The sequence below is a fragment of the Doryrhamphus excisus genome, linkage group LG14 (genome assembly GCF_037039965.1).
Source record: "Doryrhamphus excisus strain RoL-2023G ecotype Guam linkage group LG14, RoL_Dexc_Guam_v1.1, whole genome shotgun sequence".
In the NCBI taxonomy this organism is placed as follows: Eukaryota; Metazoa; Chordata; class Actinopteri; order Syngnathiformes; family Syngnathidae; genus Doryrhamphus; species Doryrhamphus excisus.
In genome coordinates, this window is record NC_136370.1 from 14876326 (window position 1) to 14898398 (window position 22073).

Sequence of the window (22073 nt, forward strand, 5' to 3'; positions counted from 1 at the left end):
CATGAGAAGGACAAATTCAAAGTGGAAACTACACAGGTGTTCTCCACACCTAAATCTTTTCGCACTTAGATAGGATAATAATGTCAACATTATATAATTTCAATACACAGTGGAAATTTAAAAGTATGTATTTAGACTACATTTTCCTCATAGGAATATAAATAATCTGCTGCCGTTATGAAAACATCACCTCTGTAGAGCAGTGGTTCTCAACTGGTTTGGCTGAGGGACCAATACCATCGCCGCTCAATGACAAACAGTGACACAAATTTCTGAACCTTTTCAACTCAAACTTTACAGATGTCTTATAATTGATGGGACTGTTTGTGAAAGTTTGTTGGGAACCAACCTCGTGGCGGTGTAGCAAGTGAATAACTCAGACAAGAACGCAAAGTGTCTTCACGGACATCGGGTCATCATATTATTTGTTTTTTTTAGTCGGGGGCAACGACCCACTAAAACGGTTCTGTGATGACCATAATTGTAACATTATTAACAATTGAAAAACAAATAACATAACACAGTCATTTGATGTGGTTCTTGGATGCGTCATTTCTCAGTTCTATGGTTGTAATCACATTTTCCCATTTTTGCTTGCCTTCACCAATAGTATGTTTTTTATTGAAAAAAAAGTAAACAGAAAAACAAAATGCAGAGTTAATCTAGTTTGCTGAATTGAGGTCCTAAAGTCTCACAAACTTAAAAGGCATATTATTCTTTTGGGTTTGCACTTTGTACAACCTTTGGATTGTTCGCTTTTTAAGGCTTAACTGAAAGTAGCCTAAAAGTTAACTTATGGCAAAAAAATGTTGCAAATCAAAGACCCCTTACTCTTTCTCTTGCAGCAATCCCTAAAGTACTGTAATTACACCAGAGCTGATGCACAGGCAGCCTTCTGGAGGGACTTGTGGTGGTAAATTCTCTGCAGAGCATTTTGGAAAAGTGGAGATAAGAATAAACCCAGAGGAACAAAGTTTTGCATGTGTGGTACAGTCTGTCAGAGAACTAACTTCCGCTTCAGTTGCATGGATCTTATTAGCCCACACGGACGGTGAGCTCCCACAGTAGAATGCTTTTATCATTCACATCTGTCTGAAGGATAGGCCTACCACTTGTAACTCTAAACGCTTGTCTATCACTGGGAGGTCACCACTATATCGGGTGAACACGGGACCATTGCTTCAAGTAGACATTGGGCTTTTTTCTTCAGGAAAATAAAAAATAAATAACTCCTGCTATAGTTAAGTGATCTGTTTTCTTTGCAGTCATAGGTATGAGGAGGTCGCCTCTTTAACTGTAGGATTTGAGCCTCACACACCGAAGCACTGCATACCAAGCCCACACTGCACTTTATGGCTTGTGATGTTGCATTCATGTCCTATTAAATGCTGCTTGAGGCGCAAGGAATGCCAGATGTGATTTTGAGTCAAATACTTCAAAATATTACTATCATCTTGTGGCTAAAGAGAAGAGAGCTGACCCAGTGACGGTACTGGTGCTGCCTGGTTGCGGTCCACAACGACTGCGGGCAACCGTTTATGGTTTAAGTTGTCATCACAAGCAAGACACATACTGTAAGATGTTACACAAAACATTACTAAATATTACTCAGTTGCACCACACATCCAGAGTTCAAATAAACATGTGTAATCTCCCCGTTCAACAGACTCCAGTCATTCTTTCAGGCTGTGTGTTTGTGGGTCAAGGCTGATGTAACGCAGAGGATTACAAGATCCAAAGCAGCGGCAGGCTTCTCTGATGACTTCAGCTGACTTCAGGGATCTTTGATTTTGCTGACGTTGAATTTCATTTGCTGTGAACGTCGTAAGCAATACCACTGAATTATGCGCCGTCAAACTGTCCTCTTGTATTGTGAGCTCACCAATAAGACATTAAACGCAGATGCTAAATGACACAAACAGAGTAAGCACGGACACTTCTCGCAATAAATAGCATGACCTTTAATAGTTAGTTAGTGTGCAGACTGTGTGGGTTGCGGGATGGCTTACACGAGCACGGAACAAAGGACAGTCATGGTAGAATGAGGTAGAATGACGTAATGAAGGTGAATCGCTGTGTTCACTTCAAAACAACCCACATTTACTAGTAATTCTATATTTGCCTCTGGAAAAGAACATATGACTCCAAATGCAGCTTCCAAGATGAATTGCTCATATCAACTGATGATATAGTTATATATTTTACATCCATGCAGATGGCTTGTATCAGGGGTGGGGAACCTGTGGTTTGGGAGCCAGATGTGGCTCTTTTGATGGCTGCATCTGGCTCTCAGACATTTCTTAACATGAAAACATTTATTCATTTAAATTCTTTTTTTTTTTTAAAGTAAAACGTTACATAAAATCAATGTTAATGTTAATGTTAAATAATGTTCAAAATCTAAAACTTTCTTATGAATTTAAATCCATCCATCCATTTTCTACTGCAATGTGGGTGGCCAAGGCCAGCTATTGAGAGGCCAAGAGGTAAACTTTGCCCCTTTATTCAAACTGTCTGCTAGCTAATTCTGCAAAAAAAAAAAAAACCTTTTGACAAAAGATGATGGTGAAAAGAAAGAAGGAAGAAGTCGCATTCGTGGAAAGAAGTATTTCGTACTCAGAAGTACTCTATATGGTAAGCTTCAGTATAACAATGTTCTTAAAAAGAATTTCCGAACCTTATTACATTCTGAAATCGTTGCTCTTGCTTAAAAATGTGTGGCTTTCATGAGACTCATAGTCGAACCCTGGTTTATATACTTCTGGCTGATTATTATCATGATACTTGTATCAGGTTTATATACTTCTGGCTGATTATTATCATGGTAGTATATTATGATATTTAAGTGTGCACAGACTCCCAATAAACTGGAAACATAGAAAAAGCCAACAGAATATGAATGTAATCATTAGTAAAGCCCACAAACAAGGAAGTGCTCTTCATTTGAACAGTTCCATACTTCTTTATATCTCAGTCCTATTATTTGGGTCAGACGTTCCTTTGAGCTAACCTTAAAAACTGGCCTGATGAGGTGAAATGTTTTTGGTGCATCACTATGAATAGAGACCAAATGAAAGGTTACTGCTCCAGTGTTGAGACTAAAAAGGGGATGGGACAAACCTGCCATGACACGAGTCAGAATGAGCACCTTCATTGATGTCTACTTTCTGACATGCACTCAGCAAGACAAACATGAGGTCACTGTCCATGAATGCAGCTGAATCTGTATAACTGGTAGAATAAGGTATCGCTTATGCTGTTCTTTTGCTCTTTGATGTATCAGATAATAATTCTAAAACACAGAGACATTAACTACAATACTACATATTCATATATAATGTGTTTGTAGTATTTTTTTAGCCTTTGTCAGTGTTAATAGACTCATATGACTCACAATCGTGATGGTAAATTAGTTCACAAAAACACATAAACAAAGCCACTAAGAGTACAATACTGTTCATAGCACAGGTTGGTTTTGGTTCCCTTATTAGTTATTCATTCATTCATTTTCTACCGCTTGTAGAGTGGACTGGTCGCCAGCCAATCACAGGGCACATATAGACAAACAACCATTCACACTCACATTCATACCTATGGACAATTTGGAGTCGGCAATTAACCTAGCATGTTTTTGGAATGTGGGAGGAAACCGGAGTACCCGGAGAAAAACCACGCATGCACGGGGAGAACATGCAAACTCCACACAGAAATGGCCGAGTGTGGAATCGGACTTGTGTTCGACTCCTAGCTGTGAGGCCTGCGTGCTATGATACTGTATTTTGTGTAAACTAGAAAAACTTGTAAAAGCATAAAAACAGGCTGAGCTTTTCACATTCACTTTACAGACAAATATCACCATTGCGTCCTAATAATGCTGAGTAAGCTCTGGAAATGATAATGTTATCTTACCAGGGAGCATATTGTGGACAGGTGTTGCAATATTGATGTCCTGCAGGTGCTCCAGGGTCTCAGTGTGGAAGAGACGCAAAGTGGAACCGGAGCTGAAGGCAATCCAGATGCCCACCCCTGCCACCACCATGTTGGACACCACCATACCTTCTTCATGATGGGCCTCTAGCTGCATCTGGGTGGGGATGATAGGTGGACAAGGTGAGTCTAAATACCGATCCTTAAAAGCACACATACACAGGCTATAATAAAACACTTTTGTGGGACGACTGAGTATGATTCATTTGCACATGATTTTTCAGACTATGAAATGTGTAAAACTGAATTGTCCGTGAAGATAGCAATAACTGGACTTTTTTCCTAGCCAAGAGTTACATAACCACACCACACATTGCTCTATGTGTAGGTGGAGTTAAATTTAGTCGAGTGGAGTCCATTCACAAGCAGAGGAAGGCGCCTCTGAAAAGCAGCTATGAAATCAAACATAAAATGTAAATTTGTCTTCCAACATGTGACACCCCTTTAATTAATACAGTAAATATGTCCTATTGAACTTATTTTGTACCTCACTTAGTATATATACACCTTGCTCTGCTCCACACTCCTAGTCTGACTGGATTAGGTCTAATTCCACAGTGGCGAGTGGAAAACGAGAACAAGATAGGCAGGTGGTCCAACATAATGAGCTTAATGGGGCTAAACTGATTATAAGTGAGTGCATGTCAGAAGGACACGCACTCGCTGTGGCCCCATTACAGGAGCTTCCATTTCCGAAACGAGAATAGAACACAAAAATGGAATGTCAAAGTCACAGTCATATTCCAGAATATGGAAAGAGGAAGCTCTGAGGGCGGAAATAAGATAACATACCCTGCTGTTGTTACTTCAGTTTTTTTTAGCCACCTGTCTTTTCTTTTCTTCAGCTTATCCTCACTATGGTTGTGGGCATGCTGGAGCCTATCCCAGCTGTCTTCGGGCGAGAGGCGAGGTACACCATGGACTGGTCGCCAGCCAATCACAGGGCACATATAGACAAACAACCATTCACACTCACATTCATACCTATGGACAATTTGGAGTTGCCAATTAACCTAGCATGTTGGAATGTGGGAGGAAACCGGAACACATGCCTGTCTTTTCAATTCTACCAATTATATAGACCAACTCTTTTCCCAAACCAGCTCTATAGATGCACACATATGTATCATCATATCTTCCACTCGAGTGTTTCCTGTGTGATTTGCACAGGCAGACTGAGACAGATAAGACGAAAATGAGTTGTTTTCTTTTAAATCTTCACTCAGCTTAAAAAAAATGAACTGTCCCTTTTATCATACCCATGCAGTACTTACTTCCACAGAGTGTGTGTGAGCGCTAATGATGAAGACCTGCCCACCCGATGAAGCCCAGAGGTGCTCTTCCACAGCCAGCATGGCCTTGATTGGCAGGACTCCCAACTTCACCACCTTGGGATTATCACATTTCCACAGTCCGTCTGTAGTAGATATAATGACAGATCAATGTTGTACAAAATAACATGCCTGATGTACATTCATTACAACTTTTGTACTAGTAATACTGCACACTACACACAGTCCATTACCATTTCCAGATAAAGTCAACCAGTAATGGCCTGTATTGCTTAGATGTTGACGCGGTGTTCATAAATGTCACCTCTGAAGGTCATTGCCATCTATAAACGCCGCTCATACAGAGAGGCCATTGATGGGTTTTCACATCCTTCACTGTGAATATAGATGTGCTGTGAGGCGCATCTTGCCTGCACCTCCTACGCGCGCTGCTCTCCATGTGCCTCGCACCCAGAGTGTTAGCTCGGCACACATGAAACACCGCATGCAATCACACGAACCACCAATTTGATTTATAAAAACACTTCTTCAGTACTACAGCCTGTGCCAGTCACGTTGACTGGATTGCCTTGAGACAATTGGGTCTAAAATCAACCATTTCCAGGACCAATTCTCATCCTGTGGCATTGACCCCAATAAGTTCTGGAATACAGTCAAGTCTATGGAAAATAAACTCACGTTCCCTCACCCATCCACCGCCATAAAATTTAGCAACACAATCGTCACTGATAAATCACGCATATAGCCTCGTTCCTCAACCAACATTTTGTTCATACCCCGCAAGCCTGAACTGACCCGGTTTCCGAGGCTGCTCCATTACCAACCCCGCCTCAGAAGTTTTGGAGAAGCTAATCAAACTGGATTCTAATATATCTGGTGGCTATGACGGGTTTGAGCCCACATTTTTATAAGAAGCTGTTAATATTTCTGCTGCCCCCATTACGTTAAACCTGTCTATTCGTCTGTGTGCTTTACCTTCTGACTGGAAATCTGCCACGGTACTCCCTCTTTTTAAAGGTGACCCCAACCCTGATGAAGATGACTATACTCCATATGTTTAATTATGGTTTACTTGAATGTTATTTTTCCTCATTGGTTGTATGGTTACATTGTGGATTCCTGTATGTGTTTTGATTTTACTTAATGGTCGGGGCCTCTTGTCAGGTCCTCATTGTAAATGATCTTAACTGGTAAATAAAGGTGAAATAATTCAAATAAATGTAAGGATTAACCAAAATAAATAAATTCAAGATTTGAGTGTCCAAATTGTGCATTGCTCAGCGAGATGAGCCCAATGCTTAACTGGCATTTACCTCATCCAGATGCCACACTGCCTTTCCTAATCTCAACCAGGAAGTGAATGAGGCCTCACCAAAAGTATTTGTTTAAGAGAAGGCACAAAGGCAGCTATTGAAGGGGAGTGCTAGCTGTGCCACGCTAGGAAAGATTTCCTGCAGAAAGAACAGTACAATAATGACTGGGAAAGCAGAAGTAATCTCACACCACAGAGTCGAGGTGAGATTAGCATTCCAGCAACGCCCTGGGTGTATTATTATAATAGATATGCATGCAGAAAGAGTCAACAAAAAAGGAATGAGCAGTGCTGGGAAAGCACAAAAATTCAGAAGTGCTAACTTGCAGTCTTATATAAGTCCTTATTGCTCCCTTCGTGAGAGTGTCAGCTACAACCAAATGATCATGCGGTGTGTGTGTCTGTGTGTGTTTGTGAATAAACAAAAATCTTTTTCCTGTGACGACAGTTCATCAAGCACTGAAATACCCTCGACAGAATGATGCTGAGCTTGATGGATCCCCTGTTCCCAGTGTATGGTGATGATGTGTGACCTCTGCCAAACCCTCTGTTCCACAGCCAGTCACAAAGCAAAAAGCAAGCATGGCAGAATGAGGATGACTGTACAGCTTCACACGAGTAGAGGAGGAGAAGCATCTCCAAGCAGATCAGTTTGATCAGCAGTGTAACAGCTTGCCATATAGGAATGTAGGCCTGCTTGTTTCTTTATTTTGAACTGTAGTTGAGCTTCTGCAATCAATTACCGATTAACTGATTACTTCGAAATTAAATGTGAGTGATGGAAGTTTGGAATAACAAATAACCAAAAAGAAGTACAGTACATCATAAATAAGTTGCTACAAAAATTATTTAGCAAAGTTGCAACAAAGATGCAGTTGAGTCATGTCAAAATCATGTTCTAGTGAATGAGTTTTGACTGGCATGAAATCAGGCAGTTGACTGAAGGGATAAAAAGCCAAAATGAGAAAAATAGTCGAAAATAATAGTCGAAAATATTCAGCAAACCCCAAAGAGCCCCTGTGCTACTGTCTGTAAATTAGTGGACAAGCGGAAAAAAATTGGCATCCAAAAGAAAATATGATAAGAAGTCTAAAAACAATACTGGACAGTTCAGTATGAGCTCCTTTTAACGCCGGAGCAACGACAGCTTGGCTCGAGAAGCACCGACAATCGTTTTAGCTTCTGTCTCCAGACACATATTCCTCCTGTCTCTTTTTCTATTACAAGCACACACACACACACATAAAAGATGAACTTTTCAAAAGAGCAGAGCAGGAAACTAAGCACACATCTGATCTGAATCATCTGAAGACAAGCTGAGTAATATTTTTTGTGATTGTAGTTAATAAAACAAATGTGGTATTTGAGGAATGCTGATCATGCAACTATTTGGACGGATAGGTTTTTTATCAAATATTTGCAATCATTAGTGCATGTATGAAGAAAGGAAGATAAAAAAAAGAGGCAGCCAGACTGAATGAGAGCCAAGTGACAGATGGAACAAAACAGAGAATGGCAAGGACTGTGGGAAGAGTGTCCAGCCTAGATCCTTCCCTCTCTCTGTGCACGTCTGAGAGTGAGGACATTAAATAGGTCACCTCTTTTAGAATGGCTTCTCCCAGACAACCAAGCAAATGGAAACAGAACCACAATGCAAGGAAAAAGGGGACCCCGGTGAGCCTCTAATTTCCTAACCCAGTGATTCGGTGAAAGAAACCTTTTGAGAGTGTTTCATCAAGAATAGACATTTCAATAAAATGGCCAACATTATCTCAGACAAACAGCAGATTGTACAGTGTTTTAACGCATGTGGCGCGTATCACCATATTTGTTTATGTGGCAAGTGCAACTCAAAAGTAGAGCCACTATCTCAGTAACAGTGCTCTTATTCATGTGCTGTGATCCAGACTGACTTCCATTCAGGTCAGATGCAGACTAAATATCTGAGCAAAACATGCTCACTTCCACATGTTTTAAAAAGATGTAAATGATCAAAATGAATACCTTTCTGTGTTACACAATAACAGTGACTTGTTACAGGAACAAACAGTGCATTAAGCCATCCCCCCTGAAAGACACACCTTGTGATCTGGAGTAGATGGCCACAGAGCCACTGACCAGGCCGACATACAGGCAGTGCTTCATGTAAGCCAAGCTAGTGACGGTGGATTTGTCTGGGGAGAAGAACTGCTGCAGGCGCACCTTCTTGGACCGCTGGCTGCTCTTGTACACAATAATGCTAAACGGGGATAATATGAAATTAGAATCAATCAAATAAAGAAACACTTCTATGTAAAATAGCTTTTTTCCTTACGGCACAAAAGTAAGTACACCCCTCACATTTCTGCAAAAAATAAATATTTTCATGGGACAATACTGGAAACTAGTGCGCAGGCCTCACAGCTAGGATACCTGAGTTCAATTGCACCCTCGGGCATCTCCGACTCCGCTTTCCTCCTACATTCCAAAAACATGCTAGGTTAATTGGCAACTCCAAATTGTCCATAGGTATGAATGTGAGTATGAATGGTTGTTTGTCTATATGTGCCCTGTGATTGGCTGGCAACCAGTCCAGGGTGTACCCCGCTTCTCGCCCGAAGACAGCTGGGATAGGCTCCAGCAACCCCCGCGAACCTCGTGAGGATAAGCGGTAAAAAAATGAATTAATAAATACTGGAAACTTAGCTGCAGGGCAGTATTCCAGTACCACAAACACACCTCCAAGATGACCACTGCCTTGCTAAAAAGCTGAGGGAAAAGATGATGGACCTAAGCCCACTGGAGGCGGGTGCAAAGTTTGAGTATCCACCAGTTCCATGATGTAATCACAGAGGCACTATAGAGGATTCCAGAGTCAACCTGTTCTAGTGAACCTCATTCCAGAGACACAGTGGAAACACAGTGTTCAAAAATAATGATGGCCACACTAAATTTTGACAAAAATTTGGACATTTCATGAGTTTACTCACTTTTGTTGCCAGGGGTTTAGACATTACTGATTTGTCGAGTTATTTTGATGGGACAGTAAATTTACAGTTATCCAAAATGTACTCTGATAACATCCCATGAAAAGACATGACCAAATTATTGCAAAAATGTGAGTGTTGTACACACTTTAGTGACATACTATAGGTCACCATACAAACAATAATAATAAATCACTAACAAATGCACATCAAAAGTATAATGTATTTTGGTGTTAGTGCCGATTCATCAGGTGGGAATTATAATGCTTCAAAGTGGCATCAGTGTCTATGCTTTGGTTACAATAATTTGATTACCTGCCCTCCTCCATGCCCAGGCAGACAGTCGGTGTAACACTGGCTCTCCCATCTTCGGTGGGGACATCATTCTCCAGTGGCTCTTCTGCTGGGACGTAAGCCATGCAGAGGATGCGAGACTCCACATTAAAGCACTCCGTCACCTTCGGGCTGCAGCTCTGCATGGATACTATGGCTACCTGCCCCATCTGGTTGGTACAACTTGAAACCTGCAGTCATATTTGTTAAGATTTGAGCACCTGGGGGGATGCTTTAATTGTGCAAAACGTACAGTGCAGCCAAAACTGGTGAAAATAAACACTGCTGAACCTCAGAGTATCTGGTGTTACGTTTACAAAATATTGAAATGTTTAAATTAACAATAAACCCATTCGGTTGTTTTAAAAACACACACGCAATGATTTACATTCTCTTGCTTCATTTTAAAATAATAAATTAACACAATATATACATTTTCAAATATTACATCACTGAGAAAACAATCAGTGTGTCCCACCTCCCCCTAATGGGCCAGCTGTTACATTAGCAGAGTTTAGCACAGGGCTGAGATTCATTGTTTATTATGAGAAGAAAAATGTAGTCACTCTCAGAACCCTGACAGGCTCACTTGAGATGACATTAGATGCTTCACCAAATAACAACAACATACTATGTGGAATATATCAATTTGGTGAGAAATAACAATGACAACAGCTAAACTGCCAAAAACGGCTGTGTCTGATTCACTGACATATGTAGTTCATTGAAAATTAGTTGCGACAAGCAAAGGCAGGCAGATGTGAGGCTCCAGAAGCTTAGTGACCTTCACTCAACAGCTGCTGGACTTGCTCAACATTTTATTATTAAATCATCAAGTCTTGTATTATGCATGTAATGCAGTTTAGTGCTGAAGTCCAAAACTAGTCCACTGATTGCTATCTGAAAGATGGAGGGAAGATTTCTCACCCAGACACAACCGTGACCCACCGCTGGGGTGTCTGCTGTGCTCTCTGTGTTTATGTAGGGCTCCGGGTTGTGGACTGCACATTCCACCTGTCGTAATGCATGAAAAACAAGATAATAGAGAGTACTTAAACAAAATAAATACAATACATAAACATAAAACAGGGCTGAACGACGGACAAGCAGTTAGCGCGCAGGTCTCACAGCTAGGAGACCCGAGTTCAATTCCACCCTCGGCCATCTCTGTGTGGAGTTTGCATGTTCTCCCCTGGCATGCGTGGGGTTTTCTCCGGGTAGTCCGGTTTCCTCCCACATTCCAAAAACATGCTAGGTTAATTGGCGACTCCAAATTGACCATAAGTATGAATGTGAGTGTGAATGGTTGTTTGTCTATATGTGCCCTGTGATTGGCTGGCAACCAGTCTCGCCTGAATACAGCTGGGATAGGCTCCAGCACCCGCGCATCCTCCTCGTGAGGATAAGCGATAGAAAATGAATGAACATAAAACATTATTTTGGATTTTTAAAATGACCAGCACGTGATAAGCACATGACCTTGGGTTTGTGTCACTGTTAACACTTCACTGTCCCGAGAGCTATTTATTGCTAAGTGGCTAATCAATATTAATCCAGGAGAGTAGTGTGACTGGATAAAGGTTAAATCTGGTATGTGAGGGACATGTCAATAATTACACACAATCAGGGACACGACACCACTTAGGATGCCATTTTTACTGCTTCAGGCATTTTAAAGCATCATGTGCATCTCACCTTGAACTCCTGCAGTTTAGACATGACTACAGGCATCTGTTTGAGCAAAAGAGGGTGTTTCTGCTTTTTGAGCTGATTTCCGTCATCCTCTGCAAAGAGCCAGCCCTGAAGGTTGTCCTCCTCTGATACAAAACACACAAACAGGAAGCTTAATTTCATAGTATGCAGAATACAGTGCAGGCTTTAAGCCCTACATGCACACGTGATAATAATGGAAGCAAACACAAAGAGGTAGTACCTAGAGCCAGCTTAGCCATTTGCAAGTTACTGATCCATGACTGTTTATTGGCTGGGTTGATGGTATTGAACACCGCACTGAAGTATGTGGGCTTACCCAACCTGCTGACAAAAATAAAAAGAGGACAACAAATGAGGAGTATCAGTTTTATCTGTAATTCATTTTGATATCTTTGAAATGTAATTTTGTGATGCTTTCATTTGCACTTTATATTGTTTTTATTTACCATTTCTATAGAAAATTAACATTCAGTGCTGCAGATTTTTGCATCTTGAGTCATTCTAGCCAGAGTTCTATTCGCTAGATAGTGCAAGCTCATTTAATACCAAACAGACATAGCTAATATCCTCATTACTGTTCCAATTTCTAATGGGTGAAGTAAGGCTATCTAATCTAATAGTAATCAACAGTCAAATTTACCTTACAGCTGATTGTCACATATAAGACTTTAAAATGTTGCAAAACAAAATGTTCCTAATATGATAAATAGTATTTGTGCCCTGGCAAGCATTAGCCTCACTGTTACTCCATCCAAGCAGTCGTGTTCATGTGTGATTATTTATACTTGCACACCAGTCGACTGATGTGTATCCAGTCAAATAAAATGATCTCTGTCTGGGATTTTGTCACCCGAGGGCGGAACACAAGTCTATTTGGCGCTGATTGAAAAATGAAGGCTGACATTAGCGGAAGAGGTCAATGGCAGTTAGCATTTCCCGCTCACACAGGCAGCTCGTGTGTCTTTATATGGGTTCTGTCTCTGGATAATGGAAAGATGTGTTTGATTTGCTGGGCTTTGAGACTGAGAGATCATGTAAAAAAAAATATTTAAAAACTAAAATTATGCTTTCTAAGCATAATCTCCCCAGATAAGTGTATGATACTGAGAATGATGAGACAAAAGCCAGAAGTAGAGAAGTATGTACCCTTGAGGGACAGCATGCAGGCCTGGTGTGCATGCAAATATGTGACATGAGCATTAATGTTGGGAAGCAGCTGCAGCAATGGGTAGCCTTTAGTTGCAAAAAAAAACATGCACATTTCCTCCCTTGTGATTCATACCTCCTAATAGGGCTGGTGGAGAAACATGTTCATCCAAATGTGTTCTAATGCTCTCTCCTAAAGCTATGAACACAGCAGGTGTGAGATCAGATGGAGGAAAAGGGGTAAACAAGGCTTGTAGGGTAAAGATGGAGAGATGAAATGACCCTGCAGACACAAAACATGTGTATGCTCCCTGTTTGAAAGTGCAAACCAAGCTGAAGAGAAGTGTAGTGACATTGTGTGGAAGGTAAAACAACACAGACTTACTTGTCTTGTTTGCCAGGCAGCTGAAGTTGGATCCGACAGCGGTCAGCTGCTCTAATCTCCTCTTCCTTCTTCAGAATCAGCCTCTGGAGACCTGACACCCAGTCCTGGGCTACTGTAGGGTTCACATTCTAGAAAGAACAGAGGGAAGGGAAGAGTAGTAGAGACAATTTATACAATACCGAACGCCCGATCCCATCAACTTATGGATACTTTTTTGTACGAGAGGCAAAAAGAGGTGATGATGCAACTCTACACTAATGCATTACCATTTCAGAGCACTTCTAAGCCATAAAAACAGACACAAGGTGGCAGAAGTGCATTTGTTAAAAGCTTGGAAGGGTCTTTTCTAAACCAGATTTGCAAGTCCTTCCAAGTAGTTCTTGGTTTTCTTGCTACTGTTTAAAAGTACATACAAAGAAGAAAATATAGATCATATAGTGTCCATTCTGTAATTAAATTAAGTTCAATAGCTGTCTAATAATGTTGACACTAACTTCTCTACCTTTCATTTTCAGATTTTACTACATTTCTCCTCATCTATATTTATAATCTGTGTCATTTAGCAAATGAAGTTCCATGCCCAGGGAAACATGTGCCTTTCTATTTGCTCTTTCAATCAGACTGTCCCACATAACCTCCATATTTGGGACACGCGTTTCTCTGAGAGCTCCTCTGTGATGCAACTTCAGACCATCCAGCACAGCACACAATCAAAGTCACTGTGCTATTCTTCCTCCCAACAACCGAAAAAAAAAGGTTTGAGTTTGTGTGTCTCCTCAGCCAATGGCTTTGCTGCATGATATTTTTTCAGGATATATTTATTCTTGCCATCAATTCTTCTAAATAAGCCAAGTGCAGTGATACAATTACCTGATAGTGGCCTTTGAGGCTGCTGATCATGCCAGAGATCTGGTTGACGAGGCTGAGGTCATGGATTAGGTTCTGCAGATCTTGGTACAGCTGCCCCGGGCCCATGTAGAGTTTGTCTACACAGACACACATAAGCTTGTTTAACAGAAAATAAAGCTGATATGTAAAAACAGGGAATCAATGAGTAAGGTGAAAAAAAAAAAACAGGTCTGACTCCCACGTTGATCAGTGACAGCGCTGAAACTTGCCCTTAGAGGGCACATAAATATAAAAATACAGTCTTCACATTGTCATCTGGATCACTTCGCGTCATTGACATGTTTGCACTGAGAGGCAAAAGGTGATGATATTCGGTGTCAACAGGAAACCTTGCAACAGACCAAACGAACAGACCAGAGCCACAGAGCCCACCCATCACAGGAGAGTAAAAACAACACACAACACGAGGACAATATGCTAACTGACATGTTACTAAGGGAAGCCCTGATTGGATCCCCATGCTCTCATTCCTTCTGTGGTGCAGTACTATGTACACTTGCAATGACTTTGAACATAATAAAAAAAAATCATACATATGCATGAGTGCAGCTTCTGTATGAAAAGCACAAATGGAACATGATCAAAAAAGCTACAACCGACTGTACAGATTTGGATATTATTTCACTGTCAATAATCTCCAAGTGTATTTTGTCAATGTAAAAAATACTCCACGGATAATGTAGACAGCAGCTCATCCTTTACAATGGTTTCCTCATGTTATGTGCTACTGTAAACATGTTTGCATTCAACTGCTTTGCACAAAGGGAGCTCTACAGGATTTTCATGGCTCATCTGACCGAGCAAACAAACACAAGAGGTTGAATTGAGGTCGGGAATTCAGGCAGAAAGCCTGAATAAACCTCCCATAAATGATATGTGCCATTTCATGTAAGGAGTGTATCACAGTTGCTAAACTAATTAATCTGTTTCAACAATGTTAACACAAAACATTTTTTCTAATTTGACATTTATAGTTTATTGCAAATATGCAATATCAGCATATAACTTGATGTATCAGCTATTTCAATTATTAATGTTTCTTTAACTGAACTGACCATTCCCACTGACTAAACCAGTGCTGTGTAATCAGTGTCCAACTCATGAATGACGCTTTGTGAAAGCGCCAACATGTTCAAACAAAACTGCCTAAGACCAGTATCCGAATCACAGCGGTCACCCCAGCAATTAGAGAACCCTAAAAAGCAGAAGTATGCCAAGAAATTGCATAAAGAGAATTGGAAGAACAGTTCTGAATGGTCTGATAGCTGTGAGACATGGAAAGAGGTGACTTTTAATTCAGGTTAAAAGCCTTCATACAAGCTAGTCATGGGGGAAAAAAACATGTATCCACTTGTTCCACGCAATTCCACACAGAAAAGTTCGAATGACTGAATCTGACACAGACAATGAGTTTATCCTCCCATCCATGAAATGCTTAAAATTAAACAACCCATTACGCCATACATACACACTCACTTGTATCAGGTTAAGAGGGAGCTGCCATTGTGTCAGATGCAGCCCCATGAATGCCCTTCAACCAGACCAGATGTTATGGAGGTCTCGGCCTCTACCATCTGTTCCACGAAATCCCCTCGTGGCTCGACAGTTTAGCTCAGTGAGGTATCAGAGGCATGCTGATGGTTGGGACACGAGATGTACGTATAAACTACTGAGCCATCATTCTATTGTGATGCAGTGTGGCAGGCAAAGGATGTGCACGTATGTGCTGGGTATATTATGAACTACAACTCTGAAATGTATATAATTGACTGGAAAAGGTCACATGGTAGAGTCAGTGATTATATATATATTCATATGCCATACCGTACAATGACCACAGTCCACAAAATCATTTTAGAGTTAAACAGTGCCTGTTGTTTGACCGATCTAGGCCTTTAAAGTGGCTGAGCAGCCATCTGTGACAGGAGAAAGCCAAGTAGTGGAAAGACTGAAATCATTGGACTGGGCAGCAAACAGTCCAGAAGATTGAAGAGGGAAAATATGCACTGTTGGGATTTAGGAAACATCTGTAAATTCCCAGCAAATGACAACAGTTCACTGCGGGAGATAACTACAATTATGTTCGCCTAAAACCTGTTATGCTCAATTAGACAAGGAGGCTATGTTAACTTTATCCGTTTATATCAGTCAATCAATCAATCAGTAAATGAGCTAGTTGGACGACAAAAAGAAGCATACTTGGCTTTGCATTGATGACCACTTTCTCCCCAGAATGAGGGGCAGGGTATCGGGTGTTGTCAGGCATGTCCTCACTGGATCCAAACTCCAGCACTTCAACAAAGTTCAAAGGAACGCTCCACTTTAGAAGGAACCGCTGGTCTGATGGGGCACCTCCACCTCCACTCCCATCCTGGCACCTGATTGAGGACAAGTAGAGGTCAAGTCTAAACCCTGTGGCTCACTTTGCATTTGTAAATAGCAACTGGCACTTTCCTCAGAGGAAAATGTTCCCACTAGGCTCAGAACAGCAGCTCTCACTCATTCTTGGCAAAAGTTCATGTTACAGTGGCTAGATCCACTCACACACACAGTGGTTAGCAGCTCACGTTACACTTTTATTACTATTTATGTAGCTTTTTAACTAAGTGATTTCAACAACTAAAAATAGGTGAAAAACAACACATTTCTAAGAAGAGGATACGAGAAATTGTAATTTAAGGGTGAGAGTAAAAATGGTGGACGACGTGGTTACTGACCGAATATTGGCTGTAGCACACATGAGAACATCGTTGAGCAGGAAAAGGCGTCGCTCCTTTGTTTTGATGACTTCACCACGCTCGTTGTAGACGGTCTCCACCATGTCGTCAGAACGAATCAGGTAACGGCTGCCATTACTCAGGAGCTGTGGGGATGAAATTCAGTAAGGTACTATGTGAGAACCGTTGCTTCGTCTCCTGATAGGTGTACCCACTCTACATTTGTTACAAGAAGTAAAGTCATTAAAGGTCATGAGAACAAGAAACCATACAGTATATGGTTGGTTGTATAGGGAAAAACACCAGATGCAGGACGTGGAAAGCTGCATATAGACAGATAATTACACCTTGGAGAGAAGTTGGCGTTGTTTGAAATTGTTGACTAAACCATATGCTGGAAATAGAAAGAATTCAAAGCAGCTGGCAGCTCTCTTTGGGAGATAATGAAATTAGACCAAACTCCTTTCAACACATTAAAATGAGTTTAAACACCAGTCTAAAAGGCACTAAAAAGAAAACATAACAGCATTCATATGACACACCTTGTTGAGGTAGCGTTCATTCATGGCCTTTGCAATGTGGCGAATCTCACAGCGCTGATCGGCTTCTCGCTTCTTTTCGTTGAGCTTCTCCGCTAAGGTCTCAAGTTCTGTTAAGGCCATCTGCAGGGGCAGGCGGTCCGCATGTCCCAAGGGGGTGTTTTTGAGCATGTCCTGATGAGGAGCCATGGAGATATCACACATTAATTGTCAATATGTATCTCTTTGCGTGTATTTGTGTGCCTACACAAAATGTAAGTTGCACAGGGCAATTTGAGGATATAATAATGGCATGTAGCATAAAGGTGTGCAGTCGGTGTTAGTTTTAATTAATGGTGAACATTAAAGAAATCATAAAAAAGTTGAGGTTTATAACCAATTTGGTTGGTGTTGTGATACAATGTACTTGTAACTGTGAGTCAAATACTCCCTCTGCTGGCGGATGAAGATATAACCTTTAAATGGATCAGAGTGAACAGAATGAAAGTGTAAATTGATCCAAGTACCTGGAGTAGCAGAATGAACTGCGGAAACCTCTGGATTGGTTTCATCATCAGGCCATACAAAGTCATCCGGTCGCAGCTTGTCTCCTGGCGATGCTGGAGAAGGTCAAACATAAAAAATAAATATTATCTATGCCAGCAGATTCATTTTGATATTTGTGAACACATAGATTTTGTGGGGTAATAATGCTACCAATGCCGTGTAGGTAATATTGTATCTAATATTAAATTAATTAGTGATGTAAAGACAGTATTATATAACCTTCAGGAATTCCAGGAAGCCAGGTTTTGCTGCACACGTCTTCCTGACCACTGACATTGCCGTGCTGAAGTTGTTCACATATTCGCTGTAGGCATCCAGCACCATTGACTTTGAGAACTGTTGGCAAACACAAATATTGAAGCACATCACAATCAGTAAAATAACATTTTTAAAAATGGTCTAAAATTGTTACAAAGTAGCCAGGAGAACGGTCCGAGAAGACAAAAGTTACTCAACAGTTCTTTATACCAGTAGAACGCCTCCCTTACTAATTAACAGGAAGGGCAGATCTCTGAAAATATGTATGAAAACAAAAGGCAGTAATACACAATGTGGGCCTACCGAGGCTACAAAAACATCACCAATCATCTCCAGGCTGTCCCACTCTGCCACTCGACTCGCCAGTGCGATCTGGAACAGGAAGTGGCACTGCAGGATCTCCCGCACTCTGTAGAAGGTCATCTTGAGTTTCCTGTCACTCAGTAGCCTTGGCTCAATCTGAGACAGGGGCTTCTCATATTGCTGATGATGCAGACAAGCAAACAATATGAAATGAAAAACAAACGCTACAATCGAACTGAGACGTGGTAAACACAGCAGCAATACCTCTAAAATCCTCTTCAGTGCATCTAGATAATTCTTCTCACTCTCCAGTATAGATCCCAGTATACATCTTCTCACCAGCTGTAAGTGACAACAGATATTATAATTGATCATTAAAATGTAATTAAAACAGTAAATAAAACAACGTTTGCTTACTTGTTGTTGTGAAAGGCCCTCTGGGGCCGCACCCAAAATTGGCTCAACATTGAAGCAGTCCACCTCAATGAAGAATTCAGACTCCTCTTCTTCAAAACAGGTGGACTTTTTCTCTGAATCGTGTATAGTTGACACCATACAGGAAATATGTAAAAAGTAAAGAGCAAACAGTCACTTTAACAAAACTAATAAAAAAAAGTTAAATACTAATGACTTAAGTGGATCTTGAAAAGCATTTGAATGACATTCACTGCACGTACCATGACAAAATGATTTGGTTTTGATGAAAGAACGCCCCTTCTTAACTGCAGCTTTGGTTTTCTCAAGCCCATCTTTGGTCCCGTCTTTGGCTGCTTTCACCAATTTTTGCATCTTATAGGGGGACAAAACACATTGACGAGTATTTCTTTTGAAAGCCAAAGTACACAAGTACACAAAGTACACAAAGCCCAAGTGCTACTGAGACGAATGTAGCACATCATGTGCAATGTTAGAATCCAGATGCTAATATACATAGGATGACAGCAAGCAATGCTGAGCAGAGGATGAGACGGTAACTGGGACATCAGCTGAGTTTAAATAATAGTTCCTATCTGTTATGTTTCTAGATTTTATTGCAGTTAGGGATAATTATTTGTTGAGTTGTAATTGTAATTGACATTCTTGCAAATAATTTAATTGGCGGTAGTTTAAGCATGCATCTACTGTATGTAAAGGTGCATTTTTGAAATGACTTAAATAAATATTAACCATCTAACTGGTGTCCCAGTTTACCATACACTAAACAAATGTTACATGGCAACGCATCTTTCTGCCTTGTTGGACGTTCACTTGGATTCCTAATGATAAAACAGGCCAGTGCAGCAGACAATACGGCGTACCCATCACCAGTACCACCACCATGAAACATTCACATTAGTGCAGGATGAGGGTATCACGGTGTCAGTAAGACGCTCGCATTCAAAGTTGGCTAAACTGAGAGTCGAACATACTATAGGCAGGCAAGGGCCAAGGCGAGCCGCAGCAGGTTTACCTTCTGCTCGTGTTTCTGTTTGAGCTGCTGCAGCTCTACCGTTCCCACTGTATTTGCCATTAGATCTTTCATCTTTTTCTCATAGTGTTCTTTCAAGCGGCTCAGATCTTGAGAGAGCTGAACAAAAGCAAAGCAAGCATTATAGGTTACACTTGTAAAGTGTGTTTGGAGTGCTATTTACAGCCATCCCACTTATTTCTTTATGTCTGATAGCCATTTTTTCCCCTGAAATATGCTTTTTTGATGCTTTAGACCTAATGCAATAAATGTCTTTTCCTGGCAACATGACTTGCTCACAACATGTAACAGACAGTATAGTAGTATGCATTTGCACTGTATGTTTAGATTCAGAAAAGGTGAAATTTCAGGCCACTTGCAAGACAAGGAAGGCACCATAATTGGTAAGTTAAATGTAAGTTAAAATGGCCACCACACAACTAATTCTGTCAACCAATGACTGAAATAAATACTGAGAATAACAAAAATTGTATATATATAATATACAGATAGATTTAATTTAGTGTATTATTATGTTTGTGCTTTCTTTGTAGAAACCCTGACAGGATGCAAATGACTGACTCACATGCGTCTTCCTCTGGGAGGGCTTCCCCCTCATGAAGGCATGGGGCATGCCATTCTCGGAGCGTCCCTCTCCATCGCTGGCCTCGTCATAGCTTTCAAACTCGCTTGAGCTCCAGCCGTTGTCGAGATAACCTCCTTCCTCACCGAGCTCCACGTCGTCATAAATCATCTCATCTGGTTCTGTATGGGTGTAAATAACACAGCAGTGTCATCTATATCTTTTAAAAATACAGGGGGAATATGCAGATTTTTTTTTATCACAATTGACCAACATGAATTGGAATTGACCTAAAATGAAAAACATCATACATGTCAAGTATATTGTAACTGATTTTCCCAACACAAAAATCTGATTGTACTAAATGGACAAGTGATGTATTTATTGCATCAAATGCGTCAAAGTAAAAATGAGTCAGTATATCTTGAAAAACAAAAATGAAACTTGTAAAGTGGTATATGCCGAACATATTTAAACACTAGTGTGCAGATTAAAAGGCCTTACCTGTGTTGGAGTCAGAGTTCTCCCTGGGCACATCATCGTAAATCACTTCGTCTGGATCTTACCATAAAGGAGAGAATTAACAGCAACATTATCATAAAGTGCAGTCATTTTAAAGTCACTCTGCGAGAGATTGTACAGTGGTTTGCTTCCTCAAAAAAATTGGGAAGAAAGTCTGAGAGTTCAGACAAGTGTCGAAAGTGAGAGAGAATAAAAAGAACGTTTGTGGCCTGTTGACAGGCACTGTGTCTGAGACAATGACAGTGTTCTTTGCGATCCTTACTTTCCATCCATGCGGTGTTGGCGGGATCTGATGCCCACTTTGCCAGGGCATCCTCCTCTTTTATGGGTGGAAAATCTTCAGTGAAAACACTTCAAAGAGTATTGAAACAAATTCACCTGTCAGCATATTTTACATATTGATAAAATAAGACATGTCCAGTACCATTACAGGATGTAATAAAGGTTGAGTGCTAGAACTACTAAATGGCACTGCAAACAGTACCAGTTATTAGTACTAGTAGTAAGGCGGGTCACACACCTGTCAACAGAAGCGTTCCCGGTCCGTATTACTGTCACTGTGAAGAAAAGAGAGGAAAAACATGATTGCATTTGTAACACAACGTAGTACATACATGTCAAATATATTGAACTGCCCTTAAGATATTACTGACTGTATTGAAATACTGTAATGTTTTAAATGTTCCACCAGGTGTCACTAATAGTTTCATTTCACCAAAATCACATTTCTAGAGATTGTCAGCGGCTACAGAGAAGGGGTGTAAAAACGTTTTCCAGGAGGGCTACATACTGAAAAGTCATGCTAGGGGCTGCTTTGTTATTTTTACATTTTTACTTTTTTTGTAAATCTATACATTAAAAATGTGTATAGATCTACATTCAAAAGACTAATCTGTGTTATTGTTAGTGAAAAGTATCAACATGTAAGTTGTTCCATTTTTTTTTCCCCTAGAAAGTGGAACCAATGAAAACGAGCTGCAGGCCGCATATAACCTCTGGGCCACACTTGATAAAAAAACATTGGTGAGACAAATCACACTTTTTTTACTTTGAAGCGGTCTCAAAGTGTCCTTCAATGTAGTCTCTTGTGACGTTGTTTCTATATATTTTACTGG

General features: G+C 40.6%; 1 protein-coding gene across 4 annotated transcripts in view; it reads right to left on the reverse strand.

Annotated features, from left to right (window-relative positions):
- arhgef10 (Rho guanine nucleotide exchange factor (GEF) 10) overlaps nt 1-22073 on the reverse strand; it is a 38810-nt gene that overhangs the window by 4947 nt on the left and 11790 nt on the right. Inside the window, exons 5-27 of one of the 4 annotated variants that reach the window (XM_058090862.2) lie at nt 21479-21515; nt 21221-21309; nt 20941-20997; nt 20440-20618; nt 19857-19973; nt 19084-19195; nt 18824-18936; nt 18671-18748; nt 18407-18586; nt 18065-18181; nt 17806-17898; nt 17303-17473; nt 16761-16906; nt 16243-16421; nt 14005-14120; nt 13135-13262; nt 11824-11924; nt 11586-11707; nt 10818-10904; nt 9873-10081; nt 8673-8830; nt 5262-5404; nt 3910-4084 (exon numbers count right to left, since the gene is read on the reverse strand). In XM_058090862.2, coding sequence (XP_057946845.2) covers nt 3910-4084; nt 5262-5404; nt 8673-8830; nt 9873-10081; nt 10818-10904; nt 11586-11707; nt 11824-11924; nt 13135-13262; nt 14005-14120; nt 16243-16421; nt 16761-16906; nt 17303-17473; nt 17806-17898; nt 18065-18181; nt 18407-18586; nt 18671-18748; nt 18824-18936; nt 19084-19195; nt 19857-19973; nt 20440-20618; nt 20941-20997; nt 21221-21309; nt 21479-21515 — 2907 coding nt within the window. Of the gene's footprint in view, nt 1-3909; nt 4085-5261; nt 5405-8672; nt 8831-9872; nt 10082-10817; nt 10905-11585; nt 11708-11823; nt 11928-13134; nt 13263-14004; nt 14121-16242; nt 16422-16760; nt 16907-17302; nt 17474-17805; nt 17899-18064; nt 18182-18406; nt 18587-18670; nt 18749-18823; nt 18937-19083; nt 19196-19856; nt 19974-20439; nt 20619-20940; nt 20998-21220; nt 21310-21478; nt 21516-22073 lie in introns of all 4 variants that reach the window. The other 3 variants (XM_058090861.2, XM_058090864.2, XM_058090863.2) reach the window with 3 other exon arrangements.